General features: G+C 37.0%; 1 protein-coding gene across 5 annotated transcripts in view; it reads left to right on the forward strand.

Moving 5' to 3' along the window:
* The first annotated feature begins 973 nt into the window (after window positions 1-973).
* Window positions 974-20,653, forward strand: part of LOC145214732 (ras GTPase-activating-like protein IQGAP1) — a 37,126-nt gene continuing 17,446 nt past the window's right edge. For 3 of the 5 annotated variants that reach the window (XM_080083327.1, XM_080083328.1, XM_080083331.1), the window contains exons 1-16: window positions 8,545-8,843; window positions 9,139-9,238; window positions 10,140-10,374; window positions 10,995-11,139; window positions 11,667-11,780; window positions 12,857-13,035; window positions 13,597-13,684; window positions 13,838-13,992; window positions 14,663-14,753; window positions 15,665-15,831; window positions 16,353-16,517; window positions 16,700-16,802; window positions 17,236-17,490; window positions 19,006-19,173; window positions 19,798-19,940; window positions 20,310-20,456. In XM_080083327.1, the coding sequence (XP_079939453.1) occupies window positions 8,759-8,843; window positions 9,139-9,238; window positions 10,140-10,374; window positions 10,995-11,139; window positions 11,667-11,780; window positions 12,857-13,035; window positions 13,597-13,684; window positions 13,838-13,992; window positions 14,663-14,753; window positions 15,665-15,831; window positions 16,353-16,517; window positions 16,700-16,802; window positions 17,236-17,490; window positions 19,006-19,173; window positions 19,798-19,940; window positions 20,310-20,456 (2,340 nt within the window). In that variant the 5' untranslated portion in view covers window positions 8,545-8,758. Of the gene's footprint in view, window positions 1,245-8,534; window positions 8,844-9,138; window positions 9,239-10,139; window positions 10,375-10,994; window positions 11,140-11,666; window positions 11,781-12,856; window positions 13,036-13,596; window positions 13,685-13,837; window positions 13,993-14,662; window positions 14,754-15,664; window positions 15,832-16,352; window positions 16,518-16,699; window positions 16,803-17,235; window positions 17,491-19,005; window positions 19,174-19,797; window positions 19,941-20,309; window positions 20,457-20,653 lie in introns of those variants that run through there. The other 2 variants (XM_080083330.1, XM_080083329.1) reach the window with 2 other exon arrangements.

Genomic DNA, 20,653 nt, shown 5'->3' on the forward strand with positions numbered 1-20,653 from the left:
GATAGCATTTTGTATGTTGTGCTTTACTGACATGCTCATTATTTGACGTATAAAAAATCAACAATCACCGGCTGTACAGTTAAATGGCCCAGCATTGTCTAAACCAGGAAGGAAACATGATTTTAACATCCTTGAGTACAGTTATCTAATAGTGATGATGCTGTGACCAGTGTAAACCCCAGATGTTATTTTCTTGTGTAAACCATAAGTTTGTCTTATTTGACATTTTTTAAATTAGAAATGGTGGACAATGTAGTAATATATCAGAGTTTGAAAAAAGTACTGCTAAAATTTTTGGCATTATATGCTCTATTTGAAAGTAATAAATCTAAAGCATGTGCATCTATTTGAATATAAAAAATATGAATGACATGTCATAAATTGTCCTAAGAAAACAAGTATATATGTCATATGCCAAGCTAAGGTAGATGATGACCTTATCATAAACTGAAGGTCAGTAATGAAAATTTAGTATGCCCCCAGGTTACAGACTTTCACTGTGCTAAGGATAGCATGAGTTGGTAATATTTCCAGCACTATTATGACGTGTCTGTTTGGTGGCTTACTATATTCAGACATGGTTAGGTTGTGTACATGTAAATTATGTTACAACGAAAAAACCCCTGTCAATGAAAGGTTAATATGTTAGTTGTACAAGAACAGTTTAGTTACATACTGACAAAAGTTACATCTGTTAGCTGCATAATATATGTATATACTGTTTGTTTTGTAAGGGTGTGCTTTTTATTGAGGACTTTATTTGTACTTACAAACTTTCCTAATCTTGTTTATGCAGTCTTATTATGTGGGCCACTTGTTTTTCATTTGTTTACTCTAACACTGTGCTATTGGTAAAATACTGTGGTATGTATCCACAATTTTATGTGTTTTAGTTGGACTGCTGACATATAAACACATATATATGTGATAATTGTGTACATATATATATAATGATGCAAAATAACAAAGGACCCATCTTAACAGTCGGTCTATTTCCTTTATGCAGCTCTCGTGCAGACGGAAGCTGATGTAGGACGTGCGACCTAATGTGTGTTTAACAACAGCATATTAATATACCCTACTGCTTAGGCATTACTGCTGCTCTGCCTTTGTCACGAGGAAGTAAAGAACATAATATACTTGAAAACAGCTTCAGGGAGTTTGCTGCATTGAAATCTTTGCCCTTGATGCAAGAAACATGTCAACTGCCGTGAGTTCTGATGACACAAGGGCAAGCTATGGCTGTAAGTACAACCTTTTTTTGTTACAAAGTTAAAGATAAAAGCCGGTATAAAAATGAAACTTATGTTATTCACAAACCAACATAATCAAACAGTAAAAAATGCACCATCTCTTTTCAGTTTTGTATGTTTTGTTGGGAGTAGTGTTAAGGTCTCTTGAAATATAAAGTTTATATACATCAGAAGCATGCTACTTAACCTCAATTCAACTATGGTGCACCAGATAAAGAACTGTGTCATTGACAAAGTTGCACTTGGGGTTCAAACATACATTATTCTGTGTGCAAAGAAACTTGTGTCAATGATCTTAAAGGTGTTTACAAAATGGGCAGTCTAGGCATTTCCGCAGTTGTGTCAACAAACTTTTTGTCTGTGACTGTGTAAACAGTTTCTGAAGTGTATGTGGCAATTCAAACAAATTTAGTTAAAAGTTTTGTGTCTGTTTGGACTCCTCAGTTGTTTTGTTGTTAAATTACATTTCATTTTTTGCCAACATTTAAATTGATATTTTTTTGAGTAACGGCACATTTCATAACCTAACACTTTCTGAAACAAAAATACTCTTGACACCATGAGTCCATGACTGAAACTTTTGTCACTTTCTGACATTTTCAAAACAATGTTCTTGTGAAAGGCCAAACTTGGGTTGGTTAAAGGCAACAAGGTAAAGCTGGACAGTAAACAATAGTGCTGCTAGCATCTTACATGCAAAACTTCACATTTGCATGGCGATTTGCTCTTTCCTGTCCCCAGTGAATATAAAACGCGCCTACACGATATCGTGGGTGTGTGGCATGTGGCCGTTTTATCATTGCCCAGTTAAACGTCTTTACGTGCCTTTTTGAGTAAAACAAACAAAATCCACAGACCTATCATGAATGCCTCGTTCGTGCAAAGATTTCGGCAACCAGGATTTTTTTGCAGAATGTAAGAATGTGCTTAAGGGCAAAATATTAGCTAGTTGCGTTTGTGCTCGTTTGACCCGCTACAAGTGTAGCTAAATTTAGGCCTCGATTTTCTGACTGGGATTTTCAGCGCAATTTTTATAAAATAGTACAAAGGGTACATATCTGAATAGTGAAGGACAATTCGAACAAGCCACTTTTTGCTACAGTGCTGTACCCTTATCATTCCTTATATGGTAGTGTTCGGTTTGGACTTACTGAAGGCTAGGTCTCTGTCTAATACATATACACTCTTATAGGAAAACGACAAAAATCTGGTGTTTGGCAACTGGTAAAATCAACAAAACATGATGCATTACGAACTATGTGGCTCCTTGCCGCCGGTGTGTTGTGACATTCCTTTGACGCGCTATTGCTGCAAGGCAAACCATACAACGCAAATTGTGTGCATTTTTTGTGGACGTGTTTTAGTTGCCTTGTAGCGGTATCGTCTGTTTTGTAGAATAACGATAGCAAATGGGGCGTGATAATGTTTCCCGTTTAGCTGGATAACTTCATAAGCATGATTATCAAAACTTGTCCAGTTGTGTGAAGGGTAAAAATTTACTCACAACGCAATCAAAAACCGAGTTTTCTGGTTTATCTACCAGTAATAAGTTGTTCAGGTTATAACAATAAATATGAAGTCAGAATTATATCATGGTAAATATGTGAACAATTTTCGCCATGTTATCTTCACTTCAAACCAACGAAGTCGCTCGATTCACGAGCACACGGAAATCCCTCAAAGCACTGCGTCAGCCACTCCCTAGCGCGTCCACTCACCGCACGTCCGTAAAGCAAAACAATGCGAGACTCTGCGCGCGGTGCGACCTGCTCGCTAGAGGCACAATGAGAGCATCGGCACCCGTCGCATCACGTTCCCCCTTCCTCTTCGAAGCCACCTCCGGAAACTCACGCTGTGCACACACAAGTCTCAGCTCGCATCATACTCTCTGCTTCGTACGGCCTTCGATCGCCCATTCATCACTGTCCTCACCACGGTTCGCGCTTTTGCCCGTGCAAACGGCACCGATAAGTGTGATCGTGATACCACGTGACCCGTTTGGCAATTATGCCTACTATGCATGTGTGACCTCTATTAACATGGACTGTAGTGGCTTCGGTACAACCAATGTCTGTGATTTAGGTGGAAAGATGCAGACTTGTTCTTGCGCCTGCTCTGGTCACATTTAACGCTATCACGAGTTTTTTCTACGACCATCAGCTTGCTGTTTACTGTTGCAATACAACTTTGAAATGTCACGCAATTTGGCAATGCTGCATGTGCTACTTTCCGACGATCGGCTGGAAACGCTTTGCAGCGCAATATTGGCACTGATTCGACGTGGTATTGAATTAGTTTTGAGCAGTTTGTGTCTGCTGAGGCAGGAATCGTTCGATCGTAACTCGACTACCAGGCGATCAAGTCTTTAGGACCAATTCATGTATTATTAAAGACCACCTGTGAGGCAAAGTCGCATGTAGCCTGTATTTGCAGATTGCTACATAACATAGGGTATGCGTCAGCCGGTTGCACAGATTTAAGATTATTCAGTCAATTTTTGATGGTGTTTTTGGGGAGGCCAGGCAGTATTGTTAAAGCTAGTTTAAAATCGTGGTAGTCTTTTATGATTTGATGCAAATTTAAAGATTAAATGCGTTTTATATCTGATAATGAGATTCTAAAGCCAGTATTTTCATGTTTTCGCCGTTTGATTTTCTCATATCATTAGATATCAGTTTTGTTTGGTTGAGTAACATATTAAGGGACTAAAACTCATAGAAAAAAGTAAACAATGGCTTTTCGGGGTTGATGAGGTATTCTATTCTGACATTATGCATACCTAAGTACGTTTCTAAACGCGCTTCCAAACTCAGGTTCGTTTGGACTTTTGTACTTCTTGACAAAGAGTTATTTACATACAATGGAGCCTGTATCGGTCTGTATTACTACAAATAGTGCATTGGCCTGCATATCGTGCAGATATCAGTTAGATAATATCACAGCAGGGCCATCATATACTACGAGCAAGCATGCATGATCAGCTATATACGCTGAAGAAACCTCTGCTACAATTTAGGTGTTTGGCAATGGTGGTATTTCAGTGCACTAAACTAAACCATTCGCCATATGCTGCTTGTTGTATGACGTAAGCCTGTCACAAACAGCATCACAAAGCACAGGAAATTATTATTTCGACGTCGTAGTGTAATTGCCAAAATGCTCCTGGTCAAGGTAATGATGCCCTGATCGTATTTACAAAAGCCTTCCAATGCATGTCCTTGTTGTTTACCCAGATCGTGTAAAACATGCTTTCTCCGTTTTTACCGGTAACGTGCATCGATCGATTGAAATTTAGCCTTTACCGAAGACTGTAATTGAAAGGAATGCTGATACAAAATTAATGTGGGCTTAAAATTTAAAAGCATTTGTGTCACCGCATATGTTATGTGTACCACGCGAGCTAAGGCCAACAGTTTAACGAGGGGACAAGGCCTAGGTGCAAAATAATAAGAAATGCTTTTTCATACCAACACCCCTTTAGCTTTAGCTAGATGCTGGACAAATGCGTTTTCAAAATGGTTACCATTTGGCGAGGCAATCAACTTGAGTGAAAATTGTCTTTGGTCTCGTTCCTGAGCACTGCGTTGCCAGTTCTTACCTTACACCAATTTGGAAGTGCAGTGTACGTTGCGTTTTCCCGCTAACCCAGACAACGTGGCATTAAGGAAGTGGTGTGCTCGTTTGCTCGTTTCTTTTAACATTATAGACTGCATGTACCGGTTGCCATGGGTCGCCTGTAGATCAGGGACGGCATGCATGTGCGCGTGACAACTTGGAACATCCGTGTTGTATGACGCAAAGGCCGCATGCCCATGCAACTAGGTGTTTACAGGATATTCAAAAGTTCATATACACCGTGTTGATCGGTGTTGTGAAAAGTGCACTGCAAAGTTAGCTGTCGCAAGTCCACAACTATTAAATAATTGTAAACTTTGGTTGAGGTGTGTTGCAGATAAAACAGGTTTATAGGTGAGCTGAGTGTCTGTGCGCTGAGTCAAAAGAAAGCCATTGTTCATAGGTTCGAATCCCATCCAAACCACTTGTTGTTTTATCCAAGTTTTGGTGTACGTTGATTACACGATGTATTTTTTTATCAAGACAGTTGGACCTGCTTTTTCAAACTATGACTAGCAATTATTAAAGTGGACAATTTTTCTCAGTCTAAACTCGCCAGTTATGTGCCATTTCAAACAAGTACGATGCTTTTAAATGGTCGCAAAGTATATTATAACTAATGGCGTATGCCGTATATAGTATTGGTGATGTTGCATTTTTGAACTGAAGTCCTGCCTTGCTGGGTGCCTCGCATAGCGAATCCAAAATTGTGTGCCTTTAAGAACAAACGACGTTTGCGTAGTAAGCACTTACACGTCGCCGACATCGTTTCACAACGAGGTGTGGATCAGAGCTGAATAGCGAACAAGAAAGGATTGTGTCGTCAAGCGGCGGAAATGTCCGTCCCTGGCGAACCAATGTCGTTTTTATGACCCTCATAAAATTCTTCTTTGTTCCTTTTATCCTTGCTTCTTGTCCTCGACCTGTCGGGTAGTTGTTGCATGAGATATGCAAGTGACTGTGGACTTATACGTTTATTATGGAGTTCAAAGGCAAGGAAAAGTAATTTACGTTTATTATGAAGTTCAAAGGCAAGGAAAAGTAATTTTCAATGTGCCATAGTGCAGCCTTTATGCCATATTAAATAAACCATTTTGGCATGGTTTGTTGTAATTAACGAGATTTATCTAGTTAGTCTAGTCTAGCATAAGATTTACTAACTCTTAGGGTAAAGGTAGTTTGCAATGTGTTTGTTTTGGCATATTGAACGAAAGTTGTCCTGCTTGTCTAGTATAAGATTCACTAATAATTACTATGGATAACATGTGATTTAAGGGTGCAGTCTGGTTACGGCCTTTTCACATCTACAGCTCGTCAGCGGTCATTGAAGCACCCACCCAATGCTTTGTGTGCATTTTTCATGTCAAAATACCTTTGCTTGTAGTGTGTGGTTCATCGTTACAAAGCTCAAATGAATTAGCAAGCTTTTTGATTTCGATTGGTTGATCTGGCTGGCAATCGCTTGGCACAAGCATATTTGCGCATAGAGATTTCATTGCAGGTTGAAACCACGCATTAGAATAATGAACTACAAAGTGTGTTGGCCAGTACAATTTTATAAGGGCGTTTTTACCATTGAGGTGTGGCTCATTTAACATAGTGTGTTGCCTTCAGTAAAGTTTGATAGGGGCGTTTTTTTATCATTAAGTCGCGGCTTATTAAATTTGCACGGCCATTTGCATGAGCTTTTATGACTAAAATTCGAATCGCGACCATGGTAAATATGAAACCGAGAGTCAGTGAGTGATATATTTAATATTGTAGTCAGTATCAGTCGTAGTCGCTTCACTGCTATAAAACTGAAACTACACGATTCGCAGATTGCAAGGCAAACAGCGTGTAGCTTTTTGCTAACTCGATAAGCTTACGTCATACTTAGCTTCAAGCTTCCGTTTCCTGCCATGCACCATACGCGTCATACTTATTTTCTGCACTCCGCTATGCGCATGCGCACTAGGGTAGGCGCAACGTAATGTTTCGTCCGTCACGTCCATTGTTTTGCAACAACGCTATTGGGCTTATTGTTTCCTAATAAGGCTTTGTGTGATGCTTCTGCTTTATAACTGTGTTTCGTTGTGTGAAATGAATGATAAGTGAATAGGTTCTGCAATAACTAGATTTTCGAACACTATAAATTTCTGTTCAGAAGTCTAATGATGAAAATAACAGCCCAAATATACGTAGAAAGCGACATGCTTTATTGTTCAAACGTTTTGGCAAATGCTCATGTATTGGATGTATTTAAATGATGTGTATAATCTATTATGCATCTGTCGAAGCGAACACTGCATTTCCGCAAAATGAAAAACCACATAAATAGCAGAACCAAAAAACTAGACCAGCCTCTAACAAGTATATGCAGTAAGGTAGAACACCTATTAAACTACACAATAACATTTGAGATGAAATAAATTCGTAGTTCCTTTTTACAAGATTTGCCGTTTGCATTGCAGCTTGGTGATTATTTCGCCTTTGGTTTATGCTTCTATACACGTGGCCGTTTCTGTGGGAAGTCTTTTCTTGACTCTTCGCAAAAACTGATGTGATTTAGAATGCTATTAAATATTAAATGTTGTTGAATAAAGTTAATTACAAGTTTATGAAAAACAACTAGTATTTTGTTAAGCATCTCACCAGTCCGATATCAAATTTGTAAAATATGCAGCCTGGTGGACGAAACGCTTGTTCAGAATTTTCTAAAGCTATGTTTTGTTGATTGCAATGTAGTAATACCAAAGGCTGCAATGTAGCTTTTGTATTAACGCCAATGATTGATAATATGCCAGTATATTCAACAAATTTTACAAGAACCCTAAAAACGTTGCAATAAATTCAACCATAAAATTGTATCTGTCATTTGAGGGACAATCCTTTCAGCAGCATTGCTATAGATTTCTCGTTTGTGGCAATCAAGCCAAAATGTGGGTGTTTAATTTGTCGCTCGGGAGCAAAGGTCTGTTTGTGGATAAAAACGCGTGAAATATGATACGCGGGATGCGCGTATTCATGGCTTGTCGCTCATTCATCGGAACAATGTCATTTGGCGCTGCTTGTGTATGATTATCCATCTCTGTTGCACAGTCTTATGATGGAAGGGTTGTACAGAGCAGACGTTTACGAGAGTTCGTTGTCATTTTCTCAGACCTTGTCACGCTTTTGGGCATTCCTTACACGGTGCATGGATTTTGTGTACTGCGATGGAGTTAACGTTTTTCGTGTTTCAGCTCACGCTTTGAATTTGACAATGTCACCATTTTGGAATGCAAGTATTTAGTTTTGTTGCCTTGTGAAAATGTAAGCCGTGTTTAACTGGAAAAAAATGATGTTGCAAAGCTTAGTGTATGTGCGTAAGTTGTTTGGACTATAGATAAGTGCACAGTATATTCATTATACGTTGTGCTATAAAAAAGTGTTGTTTAACTTTGTTGTACAGCGACTGTATTGAAGTTTGCATGATAGATTTGTGAAACGTGGTGAAGTACAGAAAATGTAACTTCTTTTACCAACTATTTCGTAAAGCCAATTAAATCTTCTTGTTTCAAGCAGACCACAGTGTACAGATACGTACGTTAAAAATACTAAAAATGCTTGCTTGTCAGTCTTTCAAGAAACGCCTGTGCAATTTTTATGTCAATTGAAACCAAACTCTTTGGTAACAATCGTTTTGTTTGTTTCCACACAGAATTGCGCTTTTCCACACAGAATTGCGCTGTTAGGCCCCCTAAGTTTTTTGCCCTTTGTTGCTTTTGGTTTTAGTTTCGTCAGTAGGAACCCGGTTTGTTGTTGTTCGTCCTTGTTTTTTAATGTCCGATGTGTTCGTGGTCGTATTACCTCGCCCTGTGACAGTAACACTGGAGTTATCAGTTGTCCAGCAGTTGGCTGTATAGAAAATGCATTCCCGAAAATACAGCACTGGCAGCGCAGGGAGTACGAATTCCCTACACCGCAGGCAGTCTCTGCGAGCAATAGACTATGGTGAGTGAATTCTGGCTCCGACAACGTGTCTGTTGGGTTGTGATTTTGCCAAGAAAAACAAGCTTATTCCCGTAGGTGCATTTCAACGTCTTGATTGACACCTTAAACAGTTTTCTTTGATGAAATTGACACTGGTTATACTATGTTGCTGTTTGTGTATTAACTCTCGATTTGGTTATACAATCGCTTTGGTTCGTTTGTTGGCAATGGAAAATGCTGACGCAAAAAATGAATTTGTTGCTTGGCTTATGTGACTTGCGGTAAATTTTTCTTAATAAAGACGTTATTTTTTCAGGCATCACCAAAGATGACCGGCTTTCGGCCGAGGAAATGGACAATTTGCGTGATCAAGCTACAGCGTACGAATACCTATGCCATTTAGAAGAAGCTAAACAGTACGTATTATATCTTGTTGTATTATTTTGTCTGCGATTTTTCGATACTCCCTATAGCGCCTTTGTAAATAACACAAGCTGTGTAAGAGCATGGGCCTTTCTTGTGTGTGGCGGCGACGTGAACTTCGCTTTTCCAGAACTTTCGGTCGCTTCAAGCCTGATTATACAGCTAAACGGCCGATTTTAATGTAACCCGCTGAGCCAATGCTTTCCGCCCATTTACCTCGTTATACACTGGATTTCAACGTCACGCCGACTTCCCGTAATCACGCTCTTATAATGAATGACTGCCTGATTGCTGGTTGTGGGCAGAATATTCTTCAAAGAATAAAATTGCCACTACATATTGCGGTGTACATTATAAACATGACATGACTAAATTGAAATGACATGTGCATACATGTTTGTGGCAAAATGATTGTTGAGAAGATGTGATAACATAATTACTGACTGCTTGCGCACACCTACAGGGGTTAAGAACACACTTAGTATGCAATTATCAACTAGCATTACATGAAGCGATTGCATTAGACCAGTGGTTTCAAACCACTTTGATTTGTGTCCGTTGTTGTAAGTATATAACTTTAATGGTAAATTCAATTTTAATGGTAAATTACTGGGTGTCAGCAAATGTGCTTCACAAAAACAATAATTAAGGGGTGAACAAGAGTAAGTGGTTACAAATCTTTGTCTAAGATCACCTTGGCTAGATGTTTTATAAATTTGTTTTTGTGCGAACACTTTCACATGTCTCAGTTAGGTTATTATAACTTGGGTAAACAACTTATTGCAAACACAAAATTGTAAACACAAATATTTCTTTGAGGATACTCAATGGAATACATTTGCTCAAAGATGTTGCTCATTTCAAGCATTACCAGAGTTTGCTTTTACTTTGTAGATGGATGGAGTACTGTTTGCAAGAAGATTTGCCCCCCAGCATTGAGCTGGAGGAAGGATTACGTAACGGTGTATATCTTGGCAAACTTGCCCACTATTTTGCCCCGGATACAATCCCACTGAGAAAAGTCTACGATAAAGACATGAAAAAGTACAACCAAAAAGGCCTGCACTTCAAACACACTGACAATATCAATCATTTGTTCAAAGCAATGGAAAAAGTTGGATTGCCTAAAGTATGTTTTAGTCTGCATCTTTTGTTTAATTCTTGTTTTGTAAATACATTTTTGGTGCATAAATTACAACTTTTAAGGTTCTACTGTATATTTGTACTTTTTTTTGAAAAAAGCCTGGAAGTAAAATTGGAACTTTTTAGCATAAAAATTCTCTGGCGGGCTGCTTTTAAGAATCATAAAAAGTTTGAATGTGTGGTGATAAAAAATCACTTAACCCCTAAAGTTTTTCATTCTGTTTTATGTTTCGTTTTTCATGTCATAGGTCAGAAACAGTAGCTCATGGCATAGTTGTTGTTTCCACTTCCTTATTTGGCAATTGTGTTCTAGTTTTGCACTGCCCTTTAAATGGCACCAGCAAACTTAGAACATTGTGAAATATATCATGGGATGACTGTGCCTCCCTATGTGGCGAACATTCAAACACACCCTTTTCACTGTCTGATACAGATTGTGTAATGTTAAAATGCTGCCTGCTCGTTAAGTAATTGTAAGACATGGCTATATATATTTCTTGGCCTAAAACCATGTTTCCTGAGAGGCTAGTTCTTTTCTCCTCAGTAAGGCTTTCTTTTTCTGGGTATTTTTTTGATGACACTAAACAAGCACTCTGTGATTTACAGATTTTTTACCCTGAAACAACAGACATTTATGACAGAAAAAACATGCCAAAGACGATTTACTGCATCCATGCTTTGAGCCTGTACTTGTTCAAACTTGGCCTTGCACCACAAATGAAAGATTTATATGGGATTGCTGAATTTACAGGTGTTGGATTGTTTGCCATCACTTTTAATTTTGCAACATTTAATTTTTGTTTTGTTTTTTTGTTTGTTCAAACCAGTTTTTTCCTGTTGGTCAGAAATGAAACTAAGCCCGTTAACTTCAATCTTTGTAAAAAAATTATGTACAGTAAACATCAGTTAAACCAGATTCAGTTAATCTGGATCTTTGCCTATTCCAGACATATTTTTGTGTTTAAACAGGGTTTACTATATCTATATGTATTGTATTTTTTTAAAATTTACTTGGTTCTAACTTGGAAATGCTACACCTGGACTTTAAAAGTAGCTTGGCCAAAAACCTTTTTTTTTTCAGAAAGCTTGTGTATATTTACAACAATAATAAAAAACTGCTTGCAGCACTAATCTACAGGTGAAAACTATCTATGACAGCAGTACAAGGCTATTCATAATTTCAAATCCAACCTTAATGTGACCTACTGCAATATTCTTGGCCTTCTTAAAGTGGAACGTTCACTCCATTCAATGCTAAATTTGTTTGTTTTATTTCAGAGGAGGAACTGAACAACATGCAAAAGGAATTGGGCAAGTATGGCTTACAGATGCCTCAATTTCACAAGATTGGTGGAATCCTGGCCAACGAACTATCAGTAGATGAGGCTGCATGTAAGTAAAATCAATTGTAGTGGCAATTTACTACAATTTGAATAGCCTTATGTTGGTGATGTATACATATATATATATATATATATATTTGTGGCCAACCAGTTGTATATCTATGTTGTTGAACAAACATTTTTGCAAGTCCATAGTTTTTTTAACAAACATGTCAGAAAACCTCAGTCTTTATATATATGTATATATTTATACATATATATTTCCATTTTTTACAACATAATATGTCAACGACACCTTTTTTCTGTTGTGTTTTAGAATACGTGTATGAAACACTTAATGACAATAATGAGAAAAACACTAACAACTTCAGAAACCAATTACTTTAACTTTGCGAACAAAAATACCTGTTTAACCAAATTATGTATTAAAAATATTTGGTTACTGCAAGAAGCATATGGTGAAACAAGAAAAAATGGAATTGTAGTTTTGTTGTGATTACATGTTGTGTTTTATTCTTGTCTCACCATGTCTGGTGTTTTTCTGGCTTTTACATGCTGTCTGCTTGTAAAGTTCAGGCAAAAACCACAAGCCGACAACATTTACTCGTGTGAGACATTGTGTGTGAGCTAGTGCTATGTAAACAAACTTTTCCTCTTTTGCTTGTGCTAAAGTAATAACTCCGCACATACCAATGACCTTGCTGAATAGTGCTGCACCATTAGCAAATGATTTTACCTTTTTGCCCTTTATATTTGGTTCAACTCACTTTTAAAGATGTTAACCCATATTAATCACTCATTTAGTACAGGAAGTTAGAAAAAAAAGTGTTCTATTTATTGATTGGTGTTAAAGTGGTTACACTATTAGATATAGATTAATAAGTTGACGTAAGGCAAAATTATTATAAATATGCAATTAAAGAAGTGATTAGTATTAACCTCCCATAGCTAAAACACATTTCTCATTTCATTTCTAATTTGATCATGTTTATCAAAATCAAATTCTTTGCTGAACAGGCTAAAATGTATGTTACATCCTTTCTTAGTTCTGCTGGAATAAAAATGTAACATGTATACTTTGTGTAATATTTTGACTTGCATCTTATGTTTTATCAAATTTTCCAGTGCATGCTGCCGTGATTGCAATCAACGAAGCACTAGAAGCTGGGGATGAAGATGTAACTATGGCAGCAATGAGGAATCCCAATGCATGTCTGAATCATCTCGATGGAACCAATAAGTCGGATTACCAACAGCGCCTCCTTGCTTCAAAGCTTGCGAAAGCTGATGCTGCAAAAAACAAGGTAACATCCTGCTTTGGTTTTATTTGTGATTTAATCTAATCTCAAGTAATTGTTTGACAAAGCCACCCAATTTTGTTTGCTATTGGTGACTTCTTTACAAATACTTTTTACCGAACAGCCACCATTGTGTCCCATTTTTTTTGCTTATAATAAATGCTTGTAAGAAATAGGATTTATCTTAGAATATCCGAATGGTATCTGCTACTACTATTGAAGACCCAAAAGTATAGTACATGCACTCTCAAAACATTAAAGATGTGGTAGCTCAAGGCTTGAAAAGATGACATGTTAAATAGGTATTAAATTCTTAATGGCTGAGAATGAAAAATGATATCCGAGTAACAGAATTTACATGGGATATACATATTTCGCCTGACATCTTTAGTTCATTCTATTTGAATAAATGCATTAACTGATTTTGTTACTTGGGAATCATTTTTCATTCTCACCTAGGTATTGTCATAAACAGTGAATATCAATGACCATGCTGTCTGTTGGGGGTACGATATTGCTTAGTATAATCACTCGGAATTGTTAATGTTAATATTTTTATAATTTTAGACCAAAGACAAGCCTGAAGATGACAGAGACATGTATGAGGAACTCTTAACTCATGCTGAAATACAAGGAAACCTTACCAAGATCAACTGTAAGTTAAAATTTTTCTGTTTCCTATTTCTTTGTTTGCAAACTTTTTCTTGTCTTCTTAAATGTCCAAATATACAACTGTATATCATAGCACCAGTAGTGGCAAAGGTTATTATAGTGATTTTGGAAACTAATTGGAAACCTTCTTTTGCAGTGGACATCAAATTACAAAAGATCAACGATGAGCTTACACAAGAAGGTGAGGGGCTGATTGATAAACTCAAAGACCTTGGTATTACCAACCTTGATCCAAACAACCTATCATGGTACCTTGAAGAAATGAGGAAAGCTTTGGAGGCAAAGAGAGAGGTTAGTAAAATGTGAAAGCTTCTAAATTAAAGTTTTTAAGCAGATGCTAATGTATGTCACTAAAGAAAATGGTTTAATTAGTGTTATTGGCAAGAAAAAGTGCTAAATATATATAGATATAATGGTTATCAAATTGTCTAAAATCGGATATTGGTTTTTATGGTATTTGTTGCATCCTCAAAGGTTCCTGTATTATTCCAGAATCAGTTTCACTTTCCTTAAAATCATGTATAGCAATAAATTTAGATTATTTACACAATTATACACACAATCAACCAATGTCTAAATCTAGAATTTACATGTAGCATTAGGTTACAAATGACATTTTGCAGTTCCTGAAAATGGTTTTGTGAACCCAAGTGTAAAACCACCATGGTGATATACAAATTTGTGGCCAACCGGTTGTGCTTATACTATGAAGCTGACATGTGCAGCATACAAGGCAGGCAACGGTGCTTTTGACAGACTAGATTTTTTTGATCCATGCCTTGCCATATGGTAAATACTTAGTGGCCAGCTGATTTGATATAAGCCTTCAATGGAGCTGGCATACTGTGATGTGTGATGCTTTTAACAAACATTTGGCCGTTTAACAACGTAAATACAGGCCATGTTGACCTACTCAGTTTAAGAGAAACAATATGTTGTTTGATAACATTGTATTTTTTAGGCCACAGGTGACCCATCATGCAAACTTGATAAAGACGAAATTCAAGCTGCCATCAATGCTGCTAATCTGAGAGCTTTAAAGCAGAAACAAAGTAAGATACAACGTTCAATTAACAACCTTTAATTACTGCAATGTCATGCAATATTACTATAGTCAGTGCAGAATGCAAACATGACTTGGCTGCACCACAATTACATAACTGTGCCATTTAGAGGGCATTTAAGTCCATCTAAACTGCATGTGAACATGAAGGCATTTGTTTTGCCTTGTCTCCTCAGGCTATACAATTTAGTTGTGATGATTTTTTTATGGTCTTGTGTTTGTGCATACCAATGCTGTAAACTCTTTAAGTGATTCATAAAACAATAAATAATTTATGTTTTGTAAGGTGATTTAGAGCTTAGGGCTGTTAAACGTTATATCTGGTGTTTCCAGAATGCGCACCAAACATGTTTGTTTCAAACTGACTTCATCTAACTTGGTTGTTGTACATGTACCTTTGTGTAATGTCTCAAAATTATATTGCTTCCCAACACCTGTGTGTGTGTGTGTGTGTGTGTGTGTTAAGCAATGTGCCACACCTTACCAACACTAGTGTATCATGAAAGTCTTGTACACAGAAGATTTTTTTTGCTGAGTGCATAGCATACCATGTTTTAGTGTGTGATCACAGTATGTCTTTATTATGAACTTTACTTGAAGCAATTTGTTACCAATATATGTTTTCTTGAAAGCTCTCATCGACCACATCAAAACATATTTCTAAATTTAAAACAACACTTTAGCGTTTATATTCAGCAAAGTATGCCCAGAACCAAAGTTAGTTCCATTAGTGTAAAAAAGAGTGGGAAACACTGCACAACAAAATACTTCATACTCATATTTTATTCGCTTAAAAACTGATATGCAAGAAATTAGCATTTTATATGTGTGCGTTAAGTCATTTTTTTCATAGTTTTTTCCTTGTTTGCTGGAGTTTTATACAACAATGATATTTTTCAGGAGAGGAAGCTGTTCAAAATATCAACACACTGTTGGTTGAGTCTGGATCTCCTGAAGATCTCATGAATGAACTTCTTCGTCCGGAAGCAGATTTTCCCAGCATCCTCAACAGATTCCCTCAACTTTATCATCAAGAGCTCACAGAATTAAAAGAAAGCAAAGGAGAGGTCAGTTGTAACTTACATTAAAAACTACCTACATCAGTATTTGAATATACCATAGGTACATTAAGTAATTTGCTGTCCGATATAGTTTTTAAAGACTTTTGTTTATAACTTAAATATGACAGTGTTGAAATTTTTTGTTTATAGTTTTTAAATTGCATCAATGTGTTTGGTAGCATAAAAGACATAAGTACAATGTCATATTATAAGTTTTACCCTAAACCAAGGCAACAACCTATATTACCTTTTTAAAATATACTGTAGGTACATTAAGCGTTTTGTTTAATGTTGTTGTTTTGACTTCTCTTAACCTTGACAACTTTAATAGAAAGTTATTGTATCCTTGTGACATGAAGTGTTTTCTAAAATGTTTTTACCCAATGTAAGCATAGCTAACAATTCTGGTTTTCTGTTTGCTAACACTACCTGAATTCTAAATAAAGCAACCCTCATACAGTATTTCAATTCCAAACGGGACTATATATTTCATTTCATTTTCAAATATATTTCGTATTTCCCACCAGGACTTGACACATGAAGAGATCAGTGGTTTCCTTCCACATCTCAGTGCATTGGCTGCCCTAAACCAGGAACTGGCTGCAGGCGACACTGAGAGTATATGGAAAGCAATGCAGGAGCCCGAACTTGGACTTGAAAGATTGGAAAAGGGAAACCGATCACGCTGCTGTGTAAATAGCATTCCTTTTTCTACAAAGAATTGTTTGTTTAAAATTGGATGTAAAACTCTATATAAGCTCACAGAAATATTACTGCAGTGTATTTTGTGTTTTAGTGACAGATTTTGCCTTCTGGGACCTTTTTTGTTGCCCTCGATAAAGCCTTACATTTGTTTATGCTTTTCTTTCTACAGGAAGAACTGAAGAAGCAAAAACAGGAAAAGTCGTATTTGGGATACGAAGACGTGCAAACCACAGTGGATGATGTAAACAGCACAGTACAAGAGGAACATGCAAGTATGAAAAACTACTTGTTTTTGTTGTGTTAACCTCATAGTTGTAGTTAGTATATTTTTGTATTAATTTAAGGTAAAAACGAGCACAAGGTGATAATATGCAGTAACTATGCAATTTTATTTGTTTCATGTCGGAAAATGTAAATTGGAAAAAAAAACACCACTTTTAGCTCATTTTTTTGTCGATTGTCTGAAAAGTGCAAAAAATTGTTACTTGGAAATACACACTACAGTGGCAAATCTTAAAGTACTAAAACAATAAAAAATGTCTATACTCGTAATTAATAAATTTTCTTTGTCGTTGGAAAACAAAACAAAAAACACTGGTGTATTTTAAAAACAAACGACAAAAACATAACCCATATTTTCCCTCGAAACAACTAAGCAAGCTAAACGGAAAAACCAAAGTCTGATAAATACATTTGCCATTACAGGAATCAAGGCAGTAAACGATGTTAACGATGCTTTGGCCTCTAACGACCGCGATGCAATCTTGTTGGCTCTTCAAAACCCGGCTTTGCAACTCACTAACGTTGAACCCGAAAACATCACTCACTACTTGCGTCTGATGAAAAAGAAGAAACAAGAAAAGGTGGAGGAGACTGGTGACCCGGATGCTGCTCTTTGGATTGAGGAAATCCAGTCGTGCATTGACCAGGGAAACCACCAGACCCGCCAGGCCCTTAAACGTGAGTTTCTGATTTTGGTTCAAATATTTTTGGGGACATCTGTTTACACTAAGGTGGTTATTGCCAACAAATTGTATGACACTTTTAAACACACGGTTAGTGTATATATTTATTTAGCATTTAAGTGGCATAAAAAAGATATTCTCAACCCGTTTTGGCTATTTTACTATATGCCGGATTGCGAAGATCAATATTAGTCTCAAGTTTTTTTAGCCACACTACTTTTACCCTTATGAATTTTTTTGCGTACTTTTAATTTCCAATGCATCTCAATTTCACCTCTTGGAACTATATTCCCCATATAACTACTTGTATGCCCTACCCAAAGGGGTCCCAAAACACCTTTAAATCGGCCCAAACCGTAATTTTATACATTACAGCAGGGGTGGGCATCCTTTTTTTACTGAAGGGCCAATTATAAATGTCAAAATTGGATCGAGGGCCGCACATGTGCATAACACAAAGTGATTTTGCTTTGTTTCTTACCAAATATGCTTAACTACAAGTATAATTCGTATTTGATTCTAACCACATTTTGCCAGATCGCAGAAAACTAGCATCAGGCGCATTAATTAGCTCAAAAATATGTAATAATTGGAATCGTTTGCCAGTACTTTTGAAATCCAAGCGTCTCTGCGGGCCGCACAACCTTTAATGAAGGGCCGCATGCGGCCCGCGGGCCGCAGGTTGCCCACCCCTGCATTACAGTATTTTAGTACTGTTGGAATGACAAACGTGTTTTAAAAACATCTACGAAAAATCTCATTCAGGTTAATGTATAAAGTTACAAAATCGTAAAGCATGTATTGCATATAATCCATAACTTTAAATCAAAACGGCTTTTACCCTGTTATATGCCTCTATGAATAATGTCGCGTTCAGTTGTTGTATTGTTTCGCTGAGCTCAGTTTGAACTTTCCATTACAATTGGCACATTGTTGGTTTAATCCGGGTTGGTTACTACGTCGCTTTGTTTGGAAGTCCGGTTGGCTGTTGGTCTTGTTGGCCTTGCTAATGTAAACTCGCCGTGACATAGAAGGCCACCTGTGTGCTGATGACTGATCGCTGTAGAGTCAAAAAGTCGGTTAACTGTTGAAGCTATATAGTTTGAAACAGTTAACATTGTATATGCTGTTGTATATGTGGTCCTAATGAATTCCTAATGAATTATAGATTTGAAACCGCGGTTAGCTACACTCTTTCCTAAATCGCCAATTGAGAGTGCCAAGAAATATTGGAAATATATCTCCCAATTTCGCAGTTGCATTTTTTATGTTTGTTGCTTAGCAATTGCAACAGCCACCTGTAAAACTTTGCAAACATATTTTAGCTTGTCTAAATTTGATTTTAGTTGGCCATTAAAACAAATGCGTTTTTACCTATTTTTGTCATGTGGCGTCTTGAAGTCAAAACCCTTGGAAAATGAGTTCATTTATTCTTAATTATGTTGTTTTTTGTAATACTTTGACAATAAATGTTGTTTCGAATTTATTTCTACTGAAATTATATTTGCAGAGGCATCAGCAGTCACCGCTGTGAACATCGCCATTGAAGACGAAGATTGGGAACAAACTTACGGATTGTTACGTCACACTGACATCGCTCTTGCATCGCTGACAATGGAATGCGCTCAAACTTATCACGAACAACTGAAGGAAGTTCGGACGGAAAACCTCGACGAAGGTACGATATGTTCTTGTTTCTAAACCTCGTCTTCAGTTAATTAGTGCTAGCATGGTTACTTAACTAAGGTTTGTGGTGACTCTGGTGAGTTTCAATAAGGTTACATGGACATAAATCTAGGTTCAGCTCGGGTTACCATTGAATTTAGATGCGCTTGTTAAGTCTTATCTTCAAACGTCGTACGATGGTTGTTAACATTAGAAATGAGCATATGTCCTATTCATTGATCTGGCTCAAGGCAGTGATAATGTTTAATGTCTGAAATTGACAACACAATGTAAATGTTAGTGTGTTTAGTTTGAGATTTAAAACAGCACGCAATTTGTCAAATAAATCGATTTGGGAACCCATGTACAATAATTCTAGTTGTAACGGGACATGGTGTTATAACCGAACGCAAGTTTGTTTCTACGTTCTTGGTCAAAAAAGATTGGTTAAAACTTACTAAAAATTGTACATGTGACAGATTAGTGTCTAAAATGTGCTATATAATTTTTGCCCATAAGTTACTAAATTGTTAACACTCACCCAGCAAACATGACAAGAGTTTTTACATTCCCTTTTAATATAAATTTTGTTGAAAGTGCCACAATTTGCTGACGTTTTTTTTAATTTATGGCTTAGGCTTGAAAGATACAACCTGGGTAGCTTATAAGACGAGAGAGGGTGATACATATTACTTCAATACTGAAGAGTTGGGCGGATCATGGGACAAACCTGAAGATTTCCAACCTGAAACAGCTCAGCTTACTAAAGAGGAAATCCAAGTAAGACCTGTTAATGACCAAAGTTTTTTACCAAACGAACCATTTTCAAAAAAAAAAAAAAAAACTATTATGTAACTGTTAAAATGAACATAAATTCATAACTGGGATCGGTCCTATAGCGTCTGTGCAGATCAGCGATCCAGGCCCCTGTAAGGCGTTATACCGAATCAGCCGGTCACCAAGTATTTTACTAGTTTTCGTGGGTTCGAATCCCACCACAGGTTAAAATTTTCTAGACCACGCCTAGGCATACCAGAATGCTTCGGTAAAATGCCTTCAATGGGCCTGGCGTACTTTGATGTAATATAATATAACTGTGGTTGGTACCCAGTTACGTAATCTATAGATTACCATATTTATTTTACGTAGGAATGTATTAGCATGGTTTCTGCGGCATACGATCGTGCACAGTTGTGGCGCGACAACGAACCCTTGATTATTAAGCTTCAAGCCTTTTGCCGCATGTATATCGCGAGGAAAGCTTACAAGGAAAGGAAGAACTTCATTGCAAACCAGGTACCTAGTTCAAAAAACTCACTCATTCACTCACTTTTTCTCATACTTACTTTCTTTCTTATTGAAAGACTTATTTGTTAGTCACTCACCCATTTTCCCACTTTGTCTAACTTAACAACTTGGAATACACTTCACTCATTTTTCCGAAGTTAGTTTAATACCATTCGCTCAATTAATCATCACTTAAAGAGTTCTTA

This window comes from Phallusia mammillata, chromosome 2 (assembly GCF_965637545.1).
Source record: "Phallusia mammillata chromosome 2, kaPhaMamm4.hap1.1, whole genome shotgun sequence".
NCBI lineage: Eukaryota > Metazoa > Chordata > Ascidiacea > Phlebobranchia > Ascidiidae > Phallusia > Phallusia mammillata.